Raw genomic sequence first — 21957 nt, 5'->3', positions numbered from 1 at the left:
GGCCAGAGCTGGTATCTTAATGGTTAAGCTGGTAAGACGATTGCTAACTGCTGTGAGTTCAAGCTTGTGGATTTCCTTTTTATGTAGCAGTAGGAAAAATGTTCACCAGTCTTGACCATCCTGAATAGAAATTGTTAGTTTTCTGCAGTCTTCTGAAAAAATGTATAACACTGCCTATTATGTCTTACTAAATGTTTGTCAATCATCAACACAACATAATAAAATTAGGATTTAATAATGGTTCTGATAAAATTCTGAATTAAAACAGGTTATTACAATTTTGTATAATTCTGCATGTATTTTTTTATTCATGTATGGGACTTTGATCCAGAACTGGGTTGGTTTCAACTCAAATTGACAATATAAGATTAAACTAAGTTTCAGTTGTCATGGAATTAAAGTCAATTGTGGTTTAGGATGAAAACTTGTTTGAACCATAGACCGATTTGAACCGATTCTGAAGCTAAATAAATTCATGACGTTTTATTGTCGTGTCAGACATGTCTGACCAAGAGCCGTACGCCTCTGGTCTGACCGTGGCAGCACTGTAGAAGACGCAGCTTTTTCCGGATCATGTGGCATCCACAGATCCAGGGACCAACCTGCGTAAATTAAACGCTATGGAATTAGCTTGCTGCTAACGTCATCTAACGAGTGTATTCTTTCCGCATATTTTCGAGTGCTGGCTGGCACGGACTGTAGCAAACACTGAACCCTGCACTGAACTAGTTAATTGGTAGCAACGCATGTATTTTGGCAAACCTAGCGTTATGGGCGTGTTTGTTCCTTAGTGCAAATTCCAAGAAAGCGCCAGCTAGCAGGCTAACAAATACTCTGAAGGTAAGTCATGTATTTAGATGAACAAGCCATCTTGCTTACTCAACGCTGAAATTGCTTTGTATTAAAAAGCTATCAACCACCACCAAAGTTCAGTGGAAATGATGTGCATGCAAGCGCTTCCTAGCACGCCGTGAACATATTAATTGGCTAGTTCCGTAGCTAGCTCAGTATTCTACTGGTTATTTCAATTAATTTGTTTTTCTTTGGGATAAAAAATAACAAAAGTATTAACTTTTTGGCAGTGTGAGTTTTTACAAGATGTATCACTGTTTGCTGGGTAGATTTATAAAGCTCATTGCGTGTTTACAATCAACTCATTCCTGGTTAAGGTTAAACGTCTGACGTGTGGCCTTATTCTAGGGGCTCTGCTTCCGTTGTTTCCTCCAGGTGTCACGATGCCCGTGGACTGGTTTGGATACGGCTACGCAAGTCTTGTTGCTGCGGGTGGGATTATGGGCTATGCTAAAGCAGGTATATTATTTAAATTGGTAGAATTGTAGAACACTACTTGCTGAAGAGCCTCTCATCGTATTACATTTTAAGTGTTCTGCGCCGGCTTAAATGTTAAGCATGGGGCGTAATGTCCGTAAACGTTATTTTAGGTGTCAAAACATACGGTTCATGACGTTCTATAACATCATAAACCGCATTCTTAAAAACGGTTTTTTCACTTTCCCCTCTTTGCCCTGCAGGAAGCTTCCCTTCCCTGATTGCCGGCCTTTTCTTCGGCCTGCTGTCTGCCATAGGGGCGTATCAGAGATCTCAGAATCCTAAAAACATGTCGGTTTCTCTGGGTGAGTGAAATAGGGTAAATGTCTTATGGTAAATGAATAAAATGCATGATTTGCAACCGAGATGACAATATTCAGTCAGGGACGTATACTTGATAAAAAATTTTTTTTGCTGAACAGCTGCTGCTGGAATCCTTGCTGTGATCATGGGAATACGATTTTTAAACTCTGGGAAGTTAATGCCGGCGGGAGTAATGACTGGAGCAAGGTAGTGTTGTGGCACCCCCCACCCACACCCACGAGACATTATAACCTGTCTGCCTGTCATCATCGCAACATTCCAATGCAGTTAATCAAGCTTATTCTATTCTATTCTAACCCCAAACAAGTGATTTAAAAAATTTGCCATAAGAATTTCTCAGCAAACCAATGTGATATCTACTGAAGATAAAAAGGTTATTATAGTTTACATACTATTGTTTGCTTTGTGTTATGTATTTGGCTGAAGAATTACTAATGTCTTGATTTTCTGTGATTCAAGCTTTTAATTATTTCCTATCAATTCAAGGCCCCCCTGGCAGCTCCCCGAGGCCCCCCTTTGGGCACTGGCTCCTCTGTTGAGAACCACTGGCCTGAATGATTGTCCATGGAGGAAATTTAAAAATAGTCACAATGACTGCTCATGATCACTAGATGATCAAATGGCTTAACCCTAAAATTCTGTTTTCTTCCTTTGACAGTATACTGATGTTGGTGAAGATTGGTTCGGACCTGTTATAGATGCATCATAATGAATCATGGTCATCGGGGACAACTCTCTTAAACGCAGTAAAATCATGTCTTTTCTTTCAACGCATTCATTCTCATACAGAACCTACCTGTTATCACAGAGAAACAGTTTAATGGGTCACATTTTGTTAACAAAAAAAAAAACATAGTAAATAAAATGGCAATTATTTTCTCTAAAAACAACAGGAGACACTGGTCCATTTCTTTTGGCATTCTGCAGGTTTTATAAACATGGCATGCCTGGTTCAGTCAGTTAGCCGTTTAGATGTAAGCTTGCACCCCAGGGATTTATTCTGAAACATCGGAGTATACAAAGTTTAGATAAATGTGTTTATACATTTACATATCTAAAGAAAATGTAAGGTTATAGTAATGTTACTTTTCAAAAGGTAAATATAAAAATATTAATACCAAAGAGGAAAATTCCTCTTTAAATGCTTCTATGCAAAAACACATGCATGTATTAAGCATACCAGTCTTCATCTTTACACATCTGGTCAGACGGTTTTCAGATTTTTCTTTGCAAAGAGTACATGTAACTGATTGAAGTAAATATGTAATGTTTAAATGGACATTAAGATCAGACGGGTCTGATGTTCATTTCAGGGTAGTGTTAGGGTGTAATTATCCTTCCTTCCTCTTTTTAGCCAGTTTGTTTAAAATGCCTTTTGAATGTGGGAAGGAGAGCCACCCAAGTTCTAAACTAATTATGCCAATGAAGTAGGACCCTGGTCAATGCTGTGCAGCAAGAAACACTGAACTTGGACAAAGAAAAAAGACCAAAACTTAACATTGGACATAAGAGTGAATAGAACCTCTGCTAACACAGCAGTGCACTGTACTTCCCTGCATGAGTGCGTATCTACTTCACACGTGAACATCACATAAAACATCCTGAAACCATCTCTGATTATTTAATGCCAAATGAAAGTCTCACGCTCTTTTATATAAATTTATCGTAGTAAAAGTTAAAAATAATATGCAAGTAAATTTGTTTAAATGGTTAATCAAAAAAAGTTTCCAAAACTTCCCTTAATTACAAAACACTGTAGCGAGTATAAATGCCAGCCTTCGTGGCCGGAAGTCAATTTCTTTTTTTTGTTCCATCCCCATGACCTTTTCAACATAAAACATTCTCATGTTGAAATCACCTGAATCAAAACAAATGTGGCTAACAGATTTTTGTTTTTAAAACCCTCCCCAAAAAAAAAAAATCCTTTCTTGAGACGAGCATGACATCATCAGTCCAAAAGGAACCACAATTTGCACTGTCAGCGGACGAAGCATCAGCAGTCATGATGGCCTCCATAAGATGGAGAAGCCCTCCTGAGCAGTGGACAGGTCCTTCCCTGTGCAGCCCACAGGGTAGCCATGCATCTGTGAGTGAGGGGTATGAGGAAACAGTGTGTATGTCTTTCTGGGTGGGGCTAGGAAGGGTCCAAGTAGGCAGAGCTACCGATGGCTTCCATATTTGGCTGCCCAGTCTACTCTTCCATGCACTGGCTGTATAGGGGGTGCTCTGGACAGAAGGGACTTTCCTGGCATCGTAAAGCTGGATCCAGGGATTTGGGATTTTGCCATCTTGCTCTTCCACCCTTCATACTCTGCAGCAACAATACATAAATCAGAATGTAAATGCAGAGATGTCATCTGTATAGCCTTATTAATATACTGTATGAAACAAACAGCATTTCAGGACAATCTACACAAATCATGCACCCTTGAAAACAGCTTTAAAAGGCATTGGGGTGGTTCTAGAAGAAAACGTGTTTGGTATTATTTCTACTCTAGTACTGAGGATTTGCAGTGTCTTGGGAGAGAGACCTGTTGCCTTTTTCCTCTCTCTAAATTACCTTCAGTTGTTTCAACCAAGGCCTTATTGGAAGTGGACTTAAGCTTGGATGGTCTCGGTTTATCAGTTTTAAGTTCAGCAGTGGGAGAAAGGTCAACTGAGAGCATGGGGAAAAAACATGGAAAACAAGTTACAGGAAAAGCAAAGACAGGCAGAAAGGAAAGAAGGATAGTCCACAACACAAAAACAAACAGAGACTGGACAGCTCATAGTTCTCTCTGTTGTCATTTTTACTTGAGTTGTGGCCAGGAAAGATGCACTCTGTCACAATGATTGTTGACTCTTACTTGCAGACGTGCTTCCAAGGGGGGCAAGCTGAATCCTCTGTCCTGCAGATCCCACCTCCTTCTTCTGAAAGGAGGACACATAACCTCCACCTGGGTTGTAGTTTGAGGTCATAAAGTTTCCTAAAGGGAGGGAAGAGGAAAACACTGAATATGTACAACAGGAAAAAAAGACTTCATGCAGACTGACTTAACATTATTCAAAACAAGTTACTGTAAGTACATATATAGTCAGTACTGCATATTTAATCACAATAAGAACTATGAATTTTATTAGTTTTACAGATGCTGTGAGCATGAACTTAATTTACTCACTCAGAGTGAAATGACAGGTACCTTTGGGCAGTTCTACTTTGTCGAGAGTCTTTTCTCTTACAATGGATTTATCAGTAGGTTTAGGATCTTCTGTCCTCATGGCAAATGAAAGAAGGAATGAAGGATACAGGTGGAAAGGAATAAAAAGAAAAGGGGTGAGAGAAATGGAGAGGAAGAAGCTGAATGATTAAAGACCACCTTGGGCTGTACTCTGAACAAGAGAATGACAATGAATGGTATTTATACCACACTTTTACTCAAAGCTCTTTAAAGAGACCACACATGTAAGTGCACAGGGAGGGATTTCCTCAGCTGGTTAAAGTGGGGGTGATTGGGAATTAGGCCAGGACAGCTGAGCCATTCCTCTCTGTGATGAGCACCGCGGGATTTTGTTATGACCACAGCATGTCAGCACCTCGGTTTAACATCTCATCCAGAGGGTGGAACTTCCTATGGCCCTATCGTCAGCTTGGAATCTTGGGTTTTCCTATTGGGTTCAGACTGAACCACTGACACAGGTTATAACAGCAGTCTGGTTTGGCCTGGAGGTCTCTCCTCTCAGGTAATGGTTTAATTATCTTAACTGTCTGAGTGTCATTTTTACCTGCACTCAACATCAGTTTCATAGAGCAATCAACAGGTCATCCGCTACATAGAAAGCACATCCATGTGGTAACAGGGATTAATATATTTTTTAAAAACGGGTAATATCCAAAGGTGACCTTCAAGAGAAATACGCTAGCAGACAGGTAAAGGAAAATGAGGAGAGATGTGAACAGAGGTAAAGAAATGAGATGGAGGGGAAAAGAGGGCAAAGTCTTTGGTGCTGTTTGAGTTCTATCTTTGATGAAGCAAGCGATCTGCAGGCTGCAATCTGAGGCGGCACCTGATCTTCAGCTCCTGTCTTAACTGTCCTCCTGACCTCATGAATACAGAGCTGACAGAAGCCAGATTCACTGTGCCTATGCCAACTTTGTGTGTGCATGAATAATACATGCCTGGACCCTGCCAGAGCCTGCCACAAAAGCACTTCAGGGCAGAGTGAAAATAAAAGCAAACAGGTGAGCTGCCAAATTAAGCCTGAGCAAATATACATTTCTGGCACCTGTAATAGTAACTATAGTGGTAAGTATGCTGGCTGAAAGGAGTAAGTACCTGCATTAACTCTAGAGACGGAGAGATCAGATCCAATGGGCCCCAGTGGTTTATTCACTAGAGAGGTAGGATTGCCCCATAGACTTCGGCCTGGCTCCTTGTTCCCAATCAAGGATGTGTTCTTAGGATTCACTCCTGAAATAGGAAAACAAATTCCATACTGTACAGTCACACTCTCCTAAACCTGCTTCACCATCAGAAAGAACAGCTCAAAAAATTTATACAAGACTCACTACAGCTGCCAGTCAATGTGCTGTTCCAACCGCAAACTGCATGCACACATTGAGCTGTGCATGATCACATTTAGGTGTGCATGCTCACACTAAGCTGTGCATGCTCACATGGAGTTGTGCATGATCACATTTAGCTGTGCATGCTCACACTAAGCTGTGCATGATCACACTGAGCTGAGCGTACATATGCTGAGCTGTGCCTATTCCGGCAACAAAACTTTATATTATCCGTTTGTATGTAGATTACACTACAGAAGCGGCAAAATATGACACTATAACAATTTGTACACCTCAGTAATGATGTGACAGGTGCCTAAGCCCAGCCCACAAGGAAAGGAAATCACAATCATTATAAAGAAAGTGAGAGTAAAATAAGGTAGACATTACAGTTGGTTGTATATTACAAAACTACATTGTCAGCCCTCCATAGTTTCTCACATACATTTTCAATTAATTCCACACTAGATGCAGAAAAATGTTTGTCCGAAACTGGCTATAACCGATAACATACTACACATCATCTGTAAAGCTCTGCACTGAAAACCCAAGTCGGTGTGTGATTTACCTGGCAGGTATCTGGACTGCCGCAGGTAATGCTGTCTTGCTGAGGAGTTGGAGGTCTCAGAGTCGGTCCTGTTGAGGGTGGTGGCAATGCTTGGCAATTTGATCACAGCAGTGTAGGTACTAAGCGGCTTTGGTTCCAGTTGTCTGAAAAATCAAACATCATAGATGATGAATGAGCTTTAAAAAAAGCACATGCAATGTTTCACTAATGGTTGCAAAAAGCACTGGAAAAGCACTATAAATGTCCTCTATTGCTTGGATTTGCAGAAGTACTGACCCCTCCAGCGCTTTCTCCTTGATGGACACCATGCTGGGTTTTTTGGAGAAGGACACTCCCATGTCTGAGTCATCAAACTCATCCCAACTATCGACCGTTTTCACAGCAGTCTGACCCCAGCGTCTCCGGCCACTCTTGACCCCGACAGCGCTGTTCTCAGTCCCCGAAGGAGATGGTTTCTGAAAAAGAAAAGCAAGCGTTTCCCGTCAGCAGAACACACTATGCCCAGCAGAGGTGGAACACGCAGGTTCAGACCATAAAAGCCCACCCCAGTATTTTGTTCTAATCATCTGGATTTGCTAAATAGCACAATTCTTCAGCCAGGAGGTAGACCTTAATGAAATCAACTGGCTGGAGTTCATGGGTGGAAGCAACACATGGAAGAATTTTTCCTTTCTGACCCCTGGACTTTCCACCTCTGGTGCCCAGGGTCTCCTGAAGCACGTGGCAAGGCTTTTAGACATACCATGCAGCTGAACATAAGCTCAGAATGCACTTAACACCATCGCGGCAATAGCCAATGGGCACTCTGCAGCTTCAGGCACTGACTGAGTGCGTCTTGCTGCCGGCTAAAACACAGCAGCACAACCGAAAGTGTGCAGGCTCCTGTTCTGCACTCACCACAGGGGGGCTGCTGTTCTTGGGGGTGGGAGAGGCCGGCTGCTCCTGCTTGTGGCCGTGGGACTGCAGGCTCTCCTGGGGCAGGGGGATCTGCTGCAGGGGCTGCTGGTGGGCCCTGGCGGGACCCGGGGCGGGGATCGAAGTCCTCCGAGCTGGGGAATGCTGATCTGGCTTGCCCAGGGGGAGGGGCTTGGGCTCCGGGGCCTGGACCGTCCTCACCTGGGCCTTCTGCTGCCCTACATACTGTGGGGGAGGGCCCAGCACCTGGCCCACCTGGAAGTAGGGGTACCGCAGAGCCTGCAACACGCCCGGAGCACAGGGCTTTAGAACAGGGCGTCAGGCCGAAGGACCCCTGCCCACCGCCACAGTGCTTTCCACTGCAAGCTAACACGACCCTGATCACTCGAGGGTTAAAAACAAGCAGAAGCAATAATAAAATGGCAAAACTGAGGAGAGATAAGAACACAGAAATTAAAAGTCAAAGACTATAACCTAAAAATACAATACGGCAAAAAAGATAAAAACATTATTATGAAAATTGAAAAAGTTGCAAAAGCTAGCCCATAAAATATTAATGAATGTGGTTTGTACGACGCAAGGAGGTCAGCCAATCAGAGTGCCGTACCTGGGCGGCTGTGGGTCGCTTCTGCGGGTCCCACTGCAGCAGGTCTCTCATCAGAGATATGGCCTCGCTGCTGGCGTTGGGGATGAGGGTCTTCAGGTTGGTGGGGACGCACTGCGGGAAGCGGAAGTTCATGGCCGCCGCCAGCTGGTAGCCCTCCGACCAGTCGCTCTGTCGCACGGGGAGGGTAAAACACCAGCGGCGTGAGCGGGAAGCAGGGAGGTCAGAGTCTGAACGACACAACTGGGGTTGTGTCACTTCTACATACTATGCACAACGAGTTGAAAGTATGTTAGAGCAAAAGCAACACTTCGACTGAAATGATCCGTTGTTGCGCTAATTTCTTCTTATTCCTGAACCCTCACTATTCCTTGAGGGGTTTTTCAACCCTAACACATTGTTGTTTTTAAATGTCAATTCATTCAAGACAATTGCACATTTTCATTTGCATACTCATATTTTATGAGGTTGCCTATATTCATAAAACATTTTTAAAATCCCTATTAATAAAATATAACAACATAACGTATGACTTATAGGCTGACAACATCAGAAGGCACGGGAGTTTGAAAAGCATAAACAAAACACTCAAGGACCATCTCAGAACGGGACAGCTTGCTGGGGCGATGTGGTGCCTCTGACCTTTTTAACTGTCCCCAGGACCTGGCAGATCTTGAAGATCTCGTCCACCTCGCTGTTCCCGGGGAAGAGGGGCCGCAGGGTGTAGAGCTCGGCCATGATGCAGCCCACCGCCCACATGTCTATGGGGGAGCTGTACACCGAGGAGCGCAGCAGCACCTCTGGAGCTCGATACCTGGAGGGAACACCACAACAGACACTGCAGCACAGACTCACTCCAGCACAGACACCGCAGCACAGACACACTGGAGCAGACACACTGCAGCACAGACTCACTCCAACACAGACACTGCAGCAGACACACTGCAGCACAGGCAGACTTCAGAACAGACACTGCAGCAGATACACTGCAGCACAAATACACTGCAGAACACACACTGCTGCACAGACAGACTGCAGCACAAACACGCCCAAGTCAGCAAAACCTTAATTAATATGAAGCCTAGTGCACATATGTTCAAATATGGAATTAAAACATTTGTATTGCCAAATTATTGTCAATAACTACACATACACTAAACTAGTGCAGTTCATGTAACTACTGCAGCGTTTCTATCTGCTGTCTCTATGGTATGTATATACTACACAGTAAGTAGCCTAATATTTAACACCTTCGTCCCGCAACCCACCTACAGTCCCCTTATGACCACTGAAGTGCAAAACTGTTTGGGAATCACTGAATAAGGGTCCAAAATCATCCCCACCCAGTATTTGAACTCACAGACCTCCTTCAGATCTCCTTCCAAACCATAATGCCACACTGGCTGTGTCAAATAACAGCCTTCAACCCGCAGCTGACAGACATTAGTGAAAAATGCTGGGAATCTTCAGACATCAACAAGACGCCAGCCTTCTTTGAACTGTATTTTCCTGATGAGCTCCAATGTGTAAAAACAGATCATTCCAAACGGTTTCTGCACATTTGAGGCAAGCGGGGAACACTGAACCACCCTTAATCCCAGCACTGTGTTTCTGCTTTAAGCCGCACGTGAGGGGACCTTACTTCACGCACTGGGGACGGTGGAAGATCTGCAGGTAAACCCTGAGAGGCTGAGCTAATCCAGTTACCTTTGCCACAGTTACCTTTTCATTCCCCTGCAGAGTTTAAGCAAGACTAACGGCGGACAGGGAAAAACGTCAGAGCACACTGATGCAGTACCGCAGTCAATTTCATAAGTAATGATGCCATTTGCTCCGTTGCAATCTTTCTAGTCGAATAAGTGGATCTCCACTGTTATTTCTAGTCATCTTTCCATCAAATCTTATTAAATATCTGAATTATCATTTAGGGGAAAGCAACACATCCTAGGGATGGTGATTTTCAATTTTTTCACAGATCGAGGGATCGCATAATGTTCTCTATTCCAAATCAATTCAGAGCATGAGGAAGAACCTATTTTTAGAATGTATCCTGGTCTGCCAGCACCACTTGTTGTATAGCAAATACATGAAAACATAACGCACATAAGTTCCAACACATAGGCTAGTTGTAGGTTACATACATAGCCTTTATGAGAACATTTAAAAAGTAGGAATGTATCCAACAAGTAATCGATCAATCCATTACTCGTACCAATCCCTAACACATGCATCAGACACACAACCCCAATGTGTTCTGAAACACCACAGGATAGCAACGTTTCCATTATTTTTCTGGGAAAAAAGGTAACAATCTACTTTTGAATCGGATAAAGTCTGAATTGAACAGAAGATTATGCCAGAATAAGAGAATCAGAGACACATATATTCCTAATGCACAGCTGATAGATACACATTTTTCACAGACACTCATAGATGGCTATTACATTTAACTCTAACCTTCTGCAAGATATTTTTATTCACTAAATATCCTGCTACATAAATGTCTTGCGAGGACAAAAAAAAGCTTCATCTAAGCAAACTACATAATTTGCCTTGGATGAGGGCAAGCAGCTAAGCAGATGACTAATGTAGCATAAAACTGAGTACACCTGCTGCTGCCAGATTACTCACCATCGCGTGGACACGTAGTCAGTGTACGGCGGCCGAGAGCGGATTTCCCGCGCTAATCCGAAGTCCGCGATCTTGACGAGCTCCGGGCCCATGCAGAGCAGGTTCTCGGGCTTCATGTCCCGATGGAAAAAACCTGCCCCGTGTGACATGCAGTTACTGCTCAGGATACAAGCCCTGCACACATTTACTGCAAGTGCTGTCAACGTGCTAACGTGCTAACGTGCTAAACCCCCTCATCCATCAATCACTACCACAGTAACGCTAAACGCTACCACAATGCTAACAAAATGCTTTCAGTATCAGTCCAAAGTCCAGCCGTGCCAAAGCAGAAGGAATAGGAGAGAAAGACAGACAGATAGAGACAGGAGCCCTACCATGCTTGTGGACAAATGCTAAGCCAGACAGCACCTGGAACATGATGTTCCTGATTTCATTTTCAGAGAACATCTTATTTTCCCTGGTAGCAGAAAAATGAAGGAAGGGCAAAAAAGAGAAAGAAGAAATAAGGAAAACTGGGCAGAAAGAACAGTGCATGCCATCCTCAGGGGATGTGATATCAGGCCTCTGGGCATTGTTCAAATCAGTTACAGCCACAATAGTGTCAGACAGACAGGCTGTAAACAGGGAAATGTGCTGATCAATGAAGGACTTCTAAATGACCAAATTCAAATTTTACTGGACACAGAGAGTCAAATTTAGAGCAGACGGCTGGTATCACAACCCCCGCTGTCCCAAAAAGGAACCCCACAGTAGCAAAAAGGAACAAGTATGACTGAGATCTCCACACTCAGCATTTCTGCACACTGGTAGTTATGTACGAAATATTAATACTGACCAACGCTAACCAGTCGAACCAAGTTATTTTGGCCTGACTCTAAGTGCACAAATAGATAGCTCAGTAATCAAACGCAGTAGGATTCAGCAGTGCCGGTGTTTTGGGGGGATGTGGGTGGTGAGAATTGGGCTGGATGAAGTCACCAGGCTTTTCCTAGATCTTGTGCACGATCTGAATTGACCTTGTTTGGGGGATATGGACTGGCACCACCGTGGGCACAGTACTGCCTGCATGGCCTTCAGAATCCACAGACCTGTGATCTTTTATTATATGGGTCACAGGTGCCCTTTTGTTCTTAATCACTGGACCTCAAATACTCAAACTGGTTCGAACACACCTTTTTTAACAGTTGCAACTTGTACAAAAACTGTGTTTGTGCCACTGATGTAGGGCCTGTGCTACGTATGTGTATGTGTGTGTGTGTGTGTGTGATGTGTATATTCCTTCAGTGCTGTACGTGATTCCTCTATAATTGAAAGAAGCTTTTAAAGATCCTATGTGCAGAGTGCCGATGGGTGCAGACTCAGTGATTCCTGTTCCTTAAACCAGGGCCTAGAATGAAGACCTACCATGTTTATGAATAAATGACAGCCCCTGTAATATCTGATACATTATGTTTCTGATGACTGATTCAGGGAACAACTTGTTTCTGTAAATGAAGAATCAATAAATCAACTGACAAACAGACATACCAAAAACTTTACATCATCTCTGCAAAAATTAGTTATTTCAGTCACTGAAAGGAAAGTACACCTGTGAGCTCATTCAAATAAAAACAACTGTAATGACTTTCAGTATTCTGTCCTGTTCAGTCATATTCCACAGATACTGGAGTCATACCTGTCCTTCATCAGCTGGTAGAGATTCTCTTTCATGTACTCAAAGACGAAGTAGAGATGATCGTTCTCCCTGATGACTTCCTTTAATTTCACAACGTTGGCATGACTCAGCTTCTTCAGAGACTGCGAACAACATGTGGACAGATTGGCTCAGGCAACACAAGCAACTCAAACTGCAACAGAAACATCTCAGTCACAAAGACCTCAAGCCAAACCCTTGCCCGTGTAAAGATGAACAGCTGTTGAAATATTCATTTTAAATGTTATGTCTGACCTATGCTGTGAGGCACTTTGGGCTGCAAATTCATTGTATGAAAGGTGCTATACTAATTTTTTAAATTATTATTATCATCCTTGTGATCACTGAATGTCCCAGAGCCCCAAAAACACACACCACGTTATTTATGCAAGACTCTTACTTTCACTTCTCTCAAGTTCATACATTCTTCCCAAGAGTAGAACTTTCTCTTCATCCTGAGAAGTAAACAGAAAACGTTACATGTAGTAAACAGAACAACCTCCCGGTAAAAGTAAAAGCACGTGGTGTTTCTGAAGCTTATCGCTGATTTTATAGAACCACAGATCAATGTTAAAGTACTGTATGAAGGGCTCATGGTTAAAGCCACATTGAGCCTTACTGACAAGCACTATGAAATTAACCAGGACCACCTGATATGGATGTAGGTATCCTCAAATGAAAGCTGACAGTCCACGCTTTAACCTCATATTCTTTGATTTGTTTCAAATCCAATGTGCTGGGGTACATAGCCAAAACAACAAAAAAATTGTGTCACAGTCCCAAAACGTATGCATTTAACAGTATATAATATTTGACCAGTGAAGGTAATGCTGTGAGAATACCAGTTACCACATGACAAAACTGAGCTAAAAATGATCTAAAAAGATGATGAACTTTGACACCAGTCCTTGATCCAATAAGGAAACTGGGATTGAAGGCTAATAGACTACAGTTTGGATATACAATTTTAATCAGCACTAATTATACAGTGTTCATTCTCTTCACAGACAAGGATAATTGGAGCATATGAAAGTAACTATATAATAACGCATGTCCATCAGGAATTCATGTTTTTCAGGGTGGAGGCGTAAGAATGGGGGTTAGGGAAGCGGCCCTGAAACACAAAGGTACTGAAATGTACTGCAGTGAAATAATGGCTCCTATGCTTTCGATAAGCAGAGGAACTAAAAGGCAGGGGGATCTAAGAACTCAAATCCTCAATAATTGATTAGCAACATCGACTGTGCCTGTTTGAGGCTGTAAAAAACACAACAGCCTAGAGGTTACATAAGTGAATTATTCAGACCTGAAAACAATACCAACACCAAAGTGAAAGCACAACGTCATCATTTACTCAATTAATTAGGCCTAATTAACCCCTTTACCAGAGATAATAGTAGCAAAATAAAACTGTATCCAAATGAGCACTTCCGAATGGGATTTTAATGTCTGTACACCTGAAGTACGTCACCATGTCACTGATGAAGGCAGTATGCTGAAATATTTTCATTTTTTAGCCTCATCTTAACTAACCATGTTGAGAATAGACCTTTTCTGCATATGATACAGGCCTATGCAAGGGAAAAAGTCTTCGGCATTAACTTCCAAATCAAAGATAGTCCTTGTTGCAATTATTTTACAACAGCCACAAGTTTTTACTTTTGTGTCCAAGCCACAGTCCTTGGATAGATAATCAGCAACAATAAATCCTAATGTAGCCTGGCTGCACAGACAGCGATGTTTTATAAGATTAATGGTTCAATAATGTGCCACACAGTAACAGCCAGGGTGGGGTGGACACAATTCCACACAATAAATCACACAAATGCACTGAACATGCATTTGCATCCTGTGTGCAAGTAGGCGATGCAACGCAGAAGCTCTAATGAGAAAAAATACAATAATCATCTGCAATTTTACAGCCAGGAATGAGGTTATCAAATTAAATATTAAAGACCATTTGAAATTCAGTAACTGCAGCATTATACATGTGTTTTTTATGTAGCCTGAACCCCTGTGGAAGCACGCAAGCTCCCTCAATGCGCTATGTGGTAAGCCCAGACTCAGGGGTGACAGGGCTTCAGCGGAGCACTGACGCTACAGAAGCAACACGACGCTCCGCACTTTCACTCCTTTCACTGCGTCAGACGGATCGCGTTCCCCAGATCCTTCCACTTACGGCCGTGCCAGGAGACTCCCTCACCCCATCCATTATTCATCCCCACGATGAAAACTCCTCCTGTAAGCCCCTGCTCCAGAGCCAAGCTCACACAGCATAAGAGTGGCGGGGGATTTTCTCACACATGGCGCTCAAAATCGGGAGGGGTTTGGAGGCAGTGGGAAGGAGTTTGGGGGCAGTGGGAAGGGGTTTGGAGGCAGTGGAAAGGGGTTTGGAGGCAGTGGGGAAGGGTCTGGAGGCAGTGGGAAGGAGTTTGGGGGCAGTGGGAAGGGGTCTGGAGGCAGTAGGGAGGAGTTTGGAGGCAGTGGAAAGGGGTTTGGAGGCAGTAGGGAGGCGTCTGGGGCAGTGGGGAGGAGTTATAGGCAGTTCGAAGGGCTTTGGGGGCAGTGAGTAGGGGTTTGGAAGCAGTGGGGAGAAGTTTGGAGGCAGTAGGGAGGAGTTTGGAGGCAGTGGGGAGGGGTTTGGAGGCAGTGGGTAGGAGTTTGGAGGCAGTGGGGAAAGGCTTGGTGGCAGTAGGGTGAGGCTTGGAGGCAGTGGGGCCTGGCTGGTGTGGGGTGATGCGTGGGCACATCGCAGCGAGTTAAGCCTCCTGTATATCAGCGTCAGGAAGTGACCAGTGATCACACAGCTGATAACTGCACAAAACGCAGGTCTGTTCTGAGCACATTACTGAAACATTAATCTTATCAAATATTGCTGTCTGTGTTCCTGTTTGAACCAAATATAGCACAATCGCTCCAAGCCTCTCACAGCAGGCCTGGCTAACAACACATGGTGTTTGTCTAACTCTCATTATCAGTGCTACAGCAACAGTGCTTCCTGGTTTCAGAACAATCTGCATAAGGTAAGGCATTGTCTTATCAAAGACAACATAAGGGTTCCTGTTAAACACAGAAAGCATCCATGTATCCAAACAGAGGTTTTATCGCAGGCATTTTAACGTCACTTGGACACTGCAGAAAAAATGCTGTGATTACCATTAGAAATTTGTCTGTATGAAATATTCATTTACAGGATAGAGAGACAAAAGCTCTCTGATTTAGTTTCAAGGGGCACTTGAACATATTAAACAGCTTCTTTTTTAACAACAGCACGCATCTCTCACGTACCTCTTAATGGCCACCAGTTCGCCGGACTCGTTGCTCTTGCCCATGAGCACACTGCCGTAGGTGCCGTCACCCAGCTGCCTCAGGGTGGTGTAGCGGTTCATCCTGCCAGGGAGGAAGGCAGGCTCGCTGCTATGCTCAGATACCGTTCTCCCACTCAGAACGCCCGGTCCCTGGACCATGAAGCAGCGACAGTTTCACCGAAGGAGCTCACGCCAAGCAGGAACTCCAGGAGCGCTTCACAGGAAATGGAGCCATCTCAGCTCTAGAGCATCCTGACAGAGATCTGCGCTGAGCCACCGGCGGAGTGTCCCTCCATCCCTGCATATAAACACCAGAAGTGCGACCGTGAGGTCTGTTCCAAAGCACACTCAGACAGAACGGGCCACTGACTCTCACTCTCCCGTGCTTTCAGATTACATGTTTGCAGAAGGGCTGAAATGAGGAGGACTGATGCCCCAGTCTCTGCAGCCCTCTAAGAGGAAGGGGATTAAGGACAGGATCCGCCCTACATGCCAGGAAACGCTCTCAGCCAAGGCGCTGCCTCAGAAGCTTCTGGTTATTACTCCCGTCTTGGCGAAAACAGCGTCTGACGTGGTCTATGATACTACAGTGTGCTTGGTTATTTTAAATCTCTGTCGCTGCCAATCGGATTTCAGCACTGTGATGGTACTGGTACAAAACTGAAACGTCTGGCCACCAGCTGCCAGCCACCAGTTAGACATCAAAGGAAATAAGTTAATTTACCTTTTTTTATAATGAAGTGCAGAAGTGAATGTAACCACACGTCACAGGGAAGTGAGTCTGGGTGCAACAGTTCACATCATCTAGCTAGCTCCTTTCCAACAGCTGGGTGACCACCAATCTAAGAGGGAAGAACACCAGCCAATTTTCATCTACTCAGGGCCTGTAGCCGTAGGGCAGCTCTCATTGGAACTCTTTACACTGGAGTTCCCTCTAAGAAGCAGCCCTTTCTTTCTGAGGAGAACTGAAAGCATTAAAGCCAAACTGGTTTATCAGGGGTTATGAATGAATTCTGCAAAGTATTCCGTTTTGTATTACAATACACCATAATTATTCCGTCAGTCAGGAGCCAATCCAACCATCTAATCATAGTGCTACTAATTGTTCTTATTCAGACAGTTGGCCATTGGCAGACTGTAGCCCGAATAAGATTACAGTGTAAGACAAAATATAATGACCCCTCTGAATAAAACTCCATCCGGTCTTTAGCGCCAATAATTGCCATATGGCCGGAAAATGCATTTAATCTATGACCCGGAAATAAAAATTCAGATAGAATTTCAGATTTAACATTTAAGATGGATCCTTGGCAGATTTCAGATATGTGATGTCAAAGCAACAGTCAACTCAATAAATCCAGTAGATCTGATCTCACCTGTTCAGAATATGTGGGTGCAGAATGAATATTACCATGGTGCTAGTATGAAAATGTGTATGTACTGTGTCCCATGCTGTAAGCGTCACCACTACTTTACAACGTAAGATGGTAGCAAAATTCAAATCCCTGCATCTTTCAAGTGTGAAATATGCCTCATCAGCATCAGCATAACATCCTTATTATACAAAAGATTTCAGGGTGTGAAAAAATATTGGATAAAAAGCAGGTTGTTCGTATAGCACAAGAATAGGTGAAGTAGCCTATTGCCTACAACAGATTGCTTGCCGTACTAAGCTTCTGTGGAGAGTAATCTGAAGCAAATGCGTTTAGAAGGAATTAGTTTAGGGAGATGAGTCCAGGGCGAATTACACACAAAGAAACTGTTCAAGGTCACAACAACATGCGGTGAGACAACCATGCTCGGCATCCCTTGTGTGCTAATATTAAGTTCCCATCTACTTTTGTATAACTGTTACCCGTTTTATTAAAAGCATCAAGCATCGGAATAATTTGGAATAGCAACAAGACACAGCTAACTTTTACGGCATCACACATTTTCACTCAAATACTCTGAATACGCAGGCAACCTAGGCAAAAATAAAAATTATATTACGTAGTGAGATCTTTCAGCAGGTCTGCATCATAGCATCATAATTACTAACGTCATCAACTACAAACTGGTAGAGACCCAAGAATCAAACTTAGGCAGGTAATTTGTAACAAAATAACTCACGTGAATTATGCATAATAAAACATTATTATTACAATGTGATAAATTAAAATATCAAAGGGATGCACAAAAACTCACGAGTTAACGTTAAGGTGATCGATAACGTAGCTAGGACGAAACAAATCTGAGTTAACGGTGTGGCAAGCTAATTTGCTAGCACTAGCTGCCTCTCGTAGCCTAGCTAGATGGCTAGTTCGCTAAAACGTCTAAATTATAAACAGTGTTACACTTGCAAATATCGGCACTTAGCTAAACCTTGTACACTAGCCACACGATTTTCTGCCAGAGATTTTAATTACAGTTTGGCTCCACTTAACGTTACCGACGTTAACTAGGCAGAGAGTCAAATGGGTTTCCTACTCTGAGCGTGTGCAGTTAGCGACACAGCATGATAGCACCAGAGCAATGTTATAGGTAGCTACAAAACAATGCACAGTGGCTAATTTACTAGCCAGTTTTTTTCCATTTACTTTGACTGCGGTTTCAAATCGTTAGGAAAGGCCCATATTCAAATCTTTGTTAATTTTCTCCTATACAGTGGACTTACCCTCTTACCGATGCACTTCCCCACTTTGTTGTCTGCGCAGCGAGATAGCATTGGCGTTTATTATGACAAAAACGCAGCCTCTAGCCCCCCTTGCTACGGGAAGGGATGTAACTCTTTTTCCTTGACAACGGAACACACCAGACTCTCTGCCAGAGAGAGCGAGAGAAAAAGAGCAAAGCCTCATGGGACTTGTTGTGTGCGCGACGTGTATGCGGTCAGTGACTACAGAGCTGGAAAGTTTGGCTCTCTACCTCCACCGTGTGGCTGTCTATAAATAATACAGAAACAAATTAAGTGGGAAACAACAATTCCCGCTTCCACAGAGAAATTAAGGGTTTAAATCGACATGTATAGTATTAATGGTACAAGTGAAGTTATGTAAAGTTGTGTAAGTCCGTCTGGATAAGAGCGTCTGCTAATGCCTGTAATATAATGTAATGTAATGGGAATGTTGGTTTCGCGTGTGGTTTAAAATTATGGTTTAATACCCTTTGTTTTATTGGTATTATTCGGCCTAATCATAGACATGCATATTTAACCAAACAGGCCTTCAGCTAATCTGAGCTTGCGAAGTCCGGGAAGTAAACAGGTACCACGCATGTTGACGACAAAACATTGGAGCTCCCATTAAAGTGAATGGGGAATATCAAACTTTTGAAGGCAAAACACAACGTCCCTGATGGCATTTTGAAATCTCTATCAGCTTCCATGTACGCTCTATGGGCCTAATGGTCAAAAATAACAAGCGCCAGTTGACGTGTACCCACAAGATGGCGACATATCATCAGCTATGACACGGAGGATCCCACTAGACTGTGATCGTATTTTGCATGTTATGCAACATAGTTTTTGTATTAACCGAGAGATAAATAGGTGTGCAGCTTTTGTTTAAAATGTACAGTCTTTTCGTATATATAGTTAAGCTGGATATCATATGATAAGTAGAAAATAAAGGCTATTTAAGTCAAGGAAAGAACTGCAGTGAAAAATTCAAGTAGCCTATCAATTAAACTGCAGAACGTGGTAATTGACAGAAAATACAATTGTGGGAATTGACTCTGTATGCAATCACGTAAAGCATTTTCTTTTTTATGTTGAACTAAAATGAGTTTCCAGTTAAAAGCAGCAAATATCACAATACCAGCAGGGAAAAAAGCGGTGCAAAGTGAAACTTTTGGTCTAGACTCTCACCTTTCATGTTTGTGCGTGTGCATGTGTGCAAACGTGTAAGCACGTGTGCGAGTGTGTGCGTGTGTTTCAAGGTATATAAGATTTCAAAAGCAGACAATCCTTGGGAGAAGGAGCTATGATTAATGTTGATTAAACATTGTAGCGTTGCAAGCAACAGCCTGAATGGCAGACGCAGATGGACAGGCCCAGCCAGATGGCCAGGCTGCCATCTGCGGGCCAATTCCTGCTCTGTTTGCACAAGCCTGGCAGTGTTTTCATTATCTGCCTGGTAGCCAGGTGCAAACCACAGTTCAGTGGTGCAAACAAGGTTTTCAGGCTGCCGGACTCTGGTCAGGCACTGACCTTAATGCCGTGCCACCACAGCCAGTTTTTTCCTGTGAATCTTCTCTCACCACTAGAGGGCGATTAAAACTCATGTTATCATTTCCATTGCTTGTGGTAACAAGACCAGGTCAAAACCTAGTTTATGGCTGGACCGAACACATGATCCAGCCAACCAATGGTGTAACTTCATAACTTGGGTGACCAATGGTGTAACTTCATCACTCACTCAGTCACTCAGTCACAGACATTCGCGTTTGTACGGCTGGCCCCGCTGCTGTGATCCAGCCAAAAATGGAAGCTGCAGTTTGCAGCAGCACTCAATAACAGCACCAGTATCACTGGTTCTAAGCCACTGCAGACCATGAAACACATTAAGTAAGTGTTCTGTAAGCAGTACCTGTTGTCTGTTGTTTAGTGAAATCTCCTTCTGTACCTCATGGTTTACTTTTTTTGTGATTTTTGATGTAGCTAGATATGCATGCCATCCCTTAAAATCAAACCATGAGTATCATTTGAATTTCTATACAATACATTGTGTCTGTCAATGGATTTGTTACAGAATGCTTTTATCCCATATATTTTAAACAATAAAATTTTTTAAAGAAAATTTGCGCTTTAAAATTTATTTAGGTTACTGTAATAACAATGCTCATTAAAAACCAAAAGCTTGCTCCTGAGTTTATCTATGGCAGGGGTATGTAACTGGATTCATTTTAATTAATACAGGCGACGGAGGCGCTCTCAGACTTCTAATCATCCATCAAACTCCTGTAATCAAGCTCAGGTGAACAAAAACCAGAAACATAACTGGCACTCTAGGAGCAGGGTTGCCTACACCTGATCTATGGTGTCACTCAGCAAAACCATCAAACATGTCATCTTGCCACACCTTATTTCAATGGCATTAAAAAAAGTTATCCTACACCTTGAAATGTTCTTACTGGTTAACAATAGTTGGATAACATGTAGATCAAAGTCATTCCTAAACCATAGGCTACATTGCACATCTGATCTAGTAATTCTAAATATGAATACCTTGTGCAATTTTTATCCTATGCGTATTTCAGCAATCCTGCATAAAATTACTTGAGAACGGCATCAGACGTGGTTTCAAAACTTCTTCAAAAATAGGTTTTAGGTTATATAGGCTACATTTTTGTATACGTATGAAGTTTGTTCAAAGGTGCAATTTAAAGATTAATCCCCTGAAAGATGTCAATGTGAAGGGCTCTGAGAGTTGATAGATCACAGGCTCTTTTTTGTCAGAGGAATATTTTAGTTAAGTACACATTAAAGCCCTCTTTCACTGCTCCACCGCATCATTCCTCTCCTTGCGGTCGCGTCATTGTTCCGTCGTTATCCTTTAATCCCCTACATCGCGCTACTTCCATAACGCTTCCATTCCGTCTGGTTCAACAAAAACACCGGCGTTTTCTGGGATCATCACCACATACCACGCGTGTACAGAACAAGCCATACTTATCATATATATACTTATTTTAATTTTAAGACAAACTCTGAAGCAATTTTAGGGGATAAAGGCTTCATGTCCACCCAGAAGGACTTTCCCCCTTTCTTTTCATTCTTTGGAAACCTGTTGAAAACTGATGAAGACAGTCCATTTTTTCTGCTGTCAAACAAGATGTAAAGTAAAATTACAAGATCAGGAGTAAAATTGCATTGCTTAGGTTGTTATTTTACCACTCTCCCTAAGAATTTGCATGTAGTTGTTCAGTATTGTCTGAGAGGGCACTACACCATTGCCACTACTGGAATGCTGTAATTTTCTTTTCAAGCAGTCTGGCCATCTTGGGGTTAAAAATTCTAGAATAATGTCTTGTTATCTTTATCTTTCTCACTGCTAAGATACT

General features: G+C 42.8%; 2 protein-coding genes across 11 annotated transcripts; one reads left to right on the top strand and one right to left on the bottom strand.

Annotated features, from left to right (window-relative positions):
- Positions 1-477: 477 nt before the first annotated feature.
- On the top strand, positions 478-2543 carry LOC135260991 (transmembrane protein 14C-like). Of its 3 annotated transcripts, none has more exons than XM_064346793.1 (5): positions 478-606; positions 1228-1311; positions 1533-1634; positions 1752-1839; positions 2312-2543. In XM_064346793.1, exons 2-5 carry the CDS (start codon positions 1236-1238, stop codon positions 2349-2351), a joined length of 306 nt encoding a protein of 101 aa, XP_064202863.1. In that variant the 5' UTR covers positions 478-606; positions 1228-1235; the 3' UTR covers positions 2352-2543. The 3 variants fall into 3 exon arrangements, with proteins under 3 accessions (XP_064202863.1, XP_064202861.1, XP_064202862.1); XM_064346791.1 differs by lacking the exon at positions 478-606 and adding an exon at positions 613-840; XM_064346792.1 differs by lacking the exon at positions 478-606 and adding an exon at positions 613-840 and having other exon boundaries at positions 1201-1311.
- Positions 2453-18743, bottom strand: LOC135260988 (serine/threonine-protein kinase MAK-like). 8 transcript variants are annotated; one of them, XM_064346779.1, is made up of 16 exons: positions 18572-18743; positions 15896-16213; positions 13008-13062; positions 12590-12711; positions 11289-11371; positions 10915-11047; positions 8926-9097; positions 8287-8454; positions 7662-7958; positions 7041-7219; positions 6765-6907; positions 5967-6101; positions 4812-4901; positions 4500-4619; positions 4214-4309; positions 2453-3964 (listed from the first exon to the last, which is right to left on the bottom strand). In XM_064346779.1, the coding sequence occupies exons 2-16, from the start codon at positions 16072-16074 to the stop codon at positions 3813-3815; spliced, it is 2124 nt and encodes a 707-aa protein (XP_064202849.1). In that variant the 5' UTR covers positions 16075-16213; positions 18572-18743; the 3' UTR covers positions 2453-3812. The 8 variants fall into 8 exon arrangements, with proteins under 8 accessions (XP_064202849.1, XP_064202852.1, XP_064202851.1 ...); XM_064346782.1 differs by having other exon boundaries at positions 4833-4901; XM_064346781.1 differs by lacking the exon at positions 11289-11371 and adding an exon at positions 12319-12398 and having other exon boundaries at positions 18572-18742.
- Positions 18744-21957: the final 3214 nt, after the last annotated feature.

The sequence above is a fragment of the Anguilla rostrata genome, chromosome 8 (genome assembly GCF_018555375.3).
Source record: "Anguilla rostrata isolate EN2019 chromosome 8, ASM1855537v3, whole genome shotgun sequence".
NCBI classification, from domain to species: domain Eukaryota; kingdom Metazoa; phylum Chordata; class Actinopteri; order Anguilliformes; family Anguillidae; genus Anguilla; species Anguilla rostrata.
This window is presented reverse-complemented; position numbering and strand designations above follow the sequence as displayed.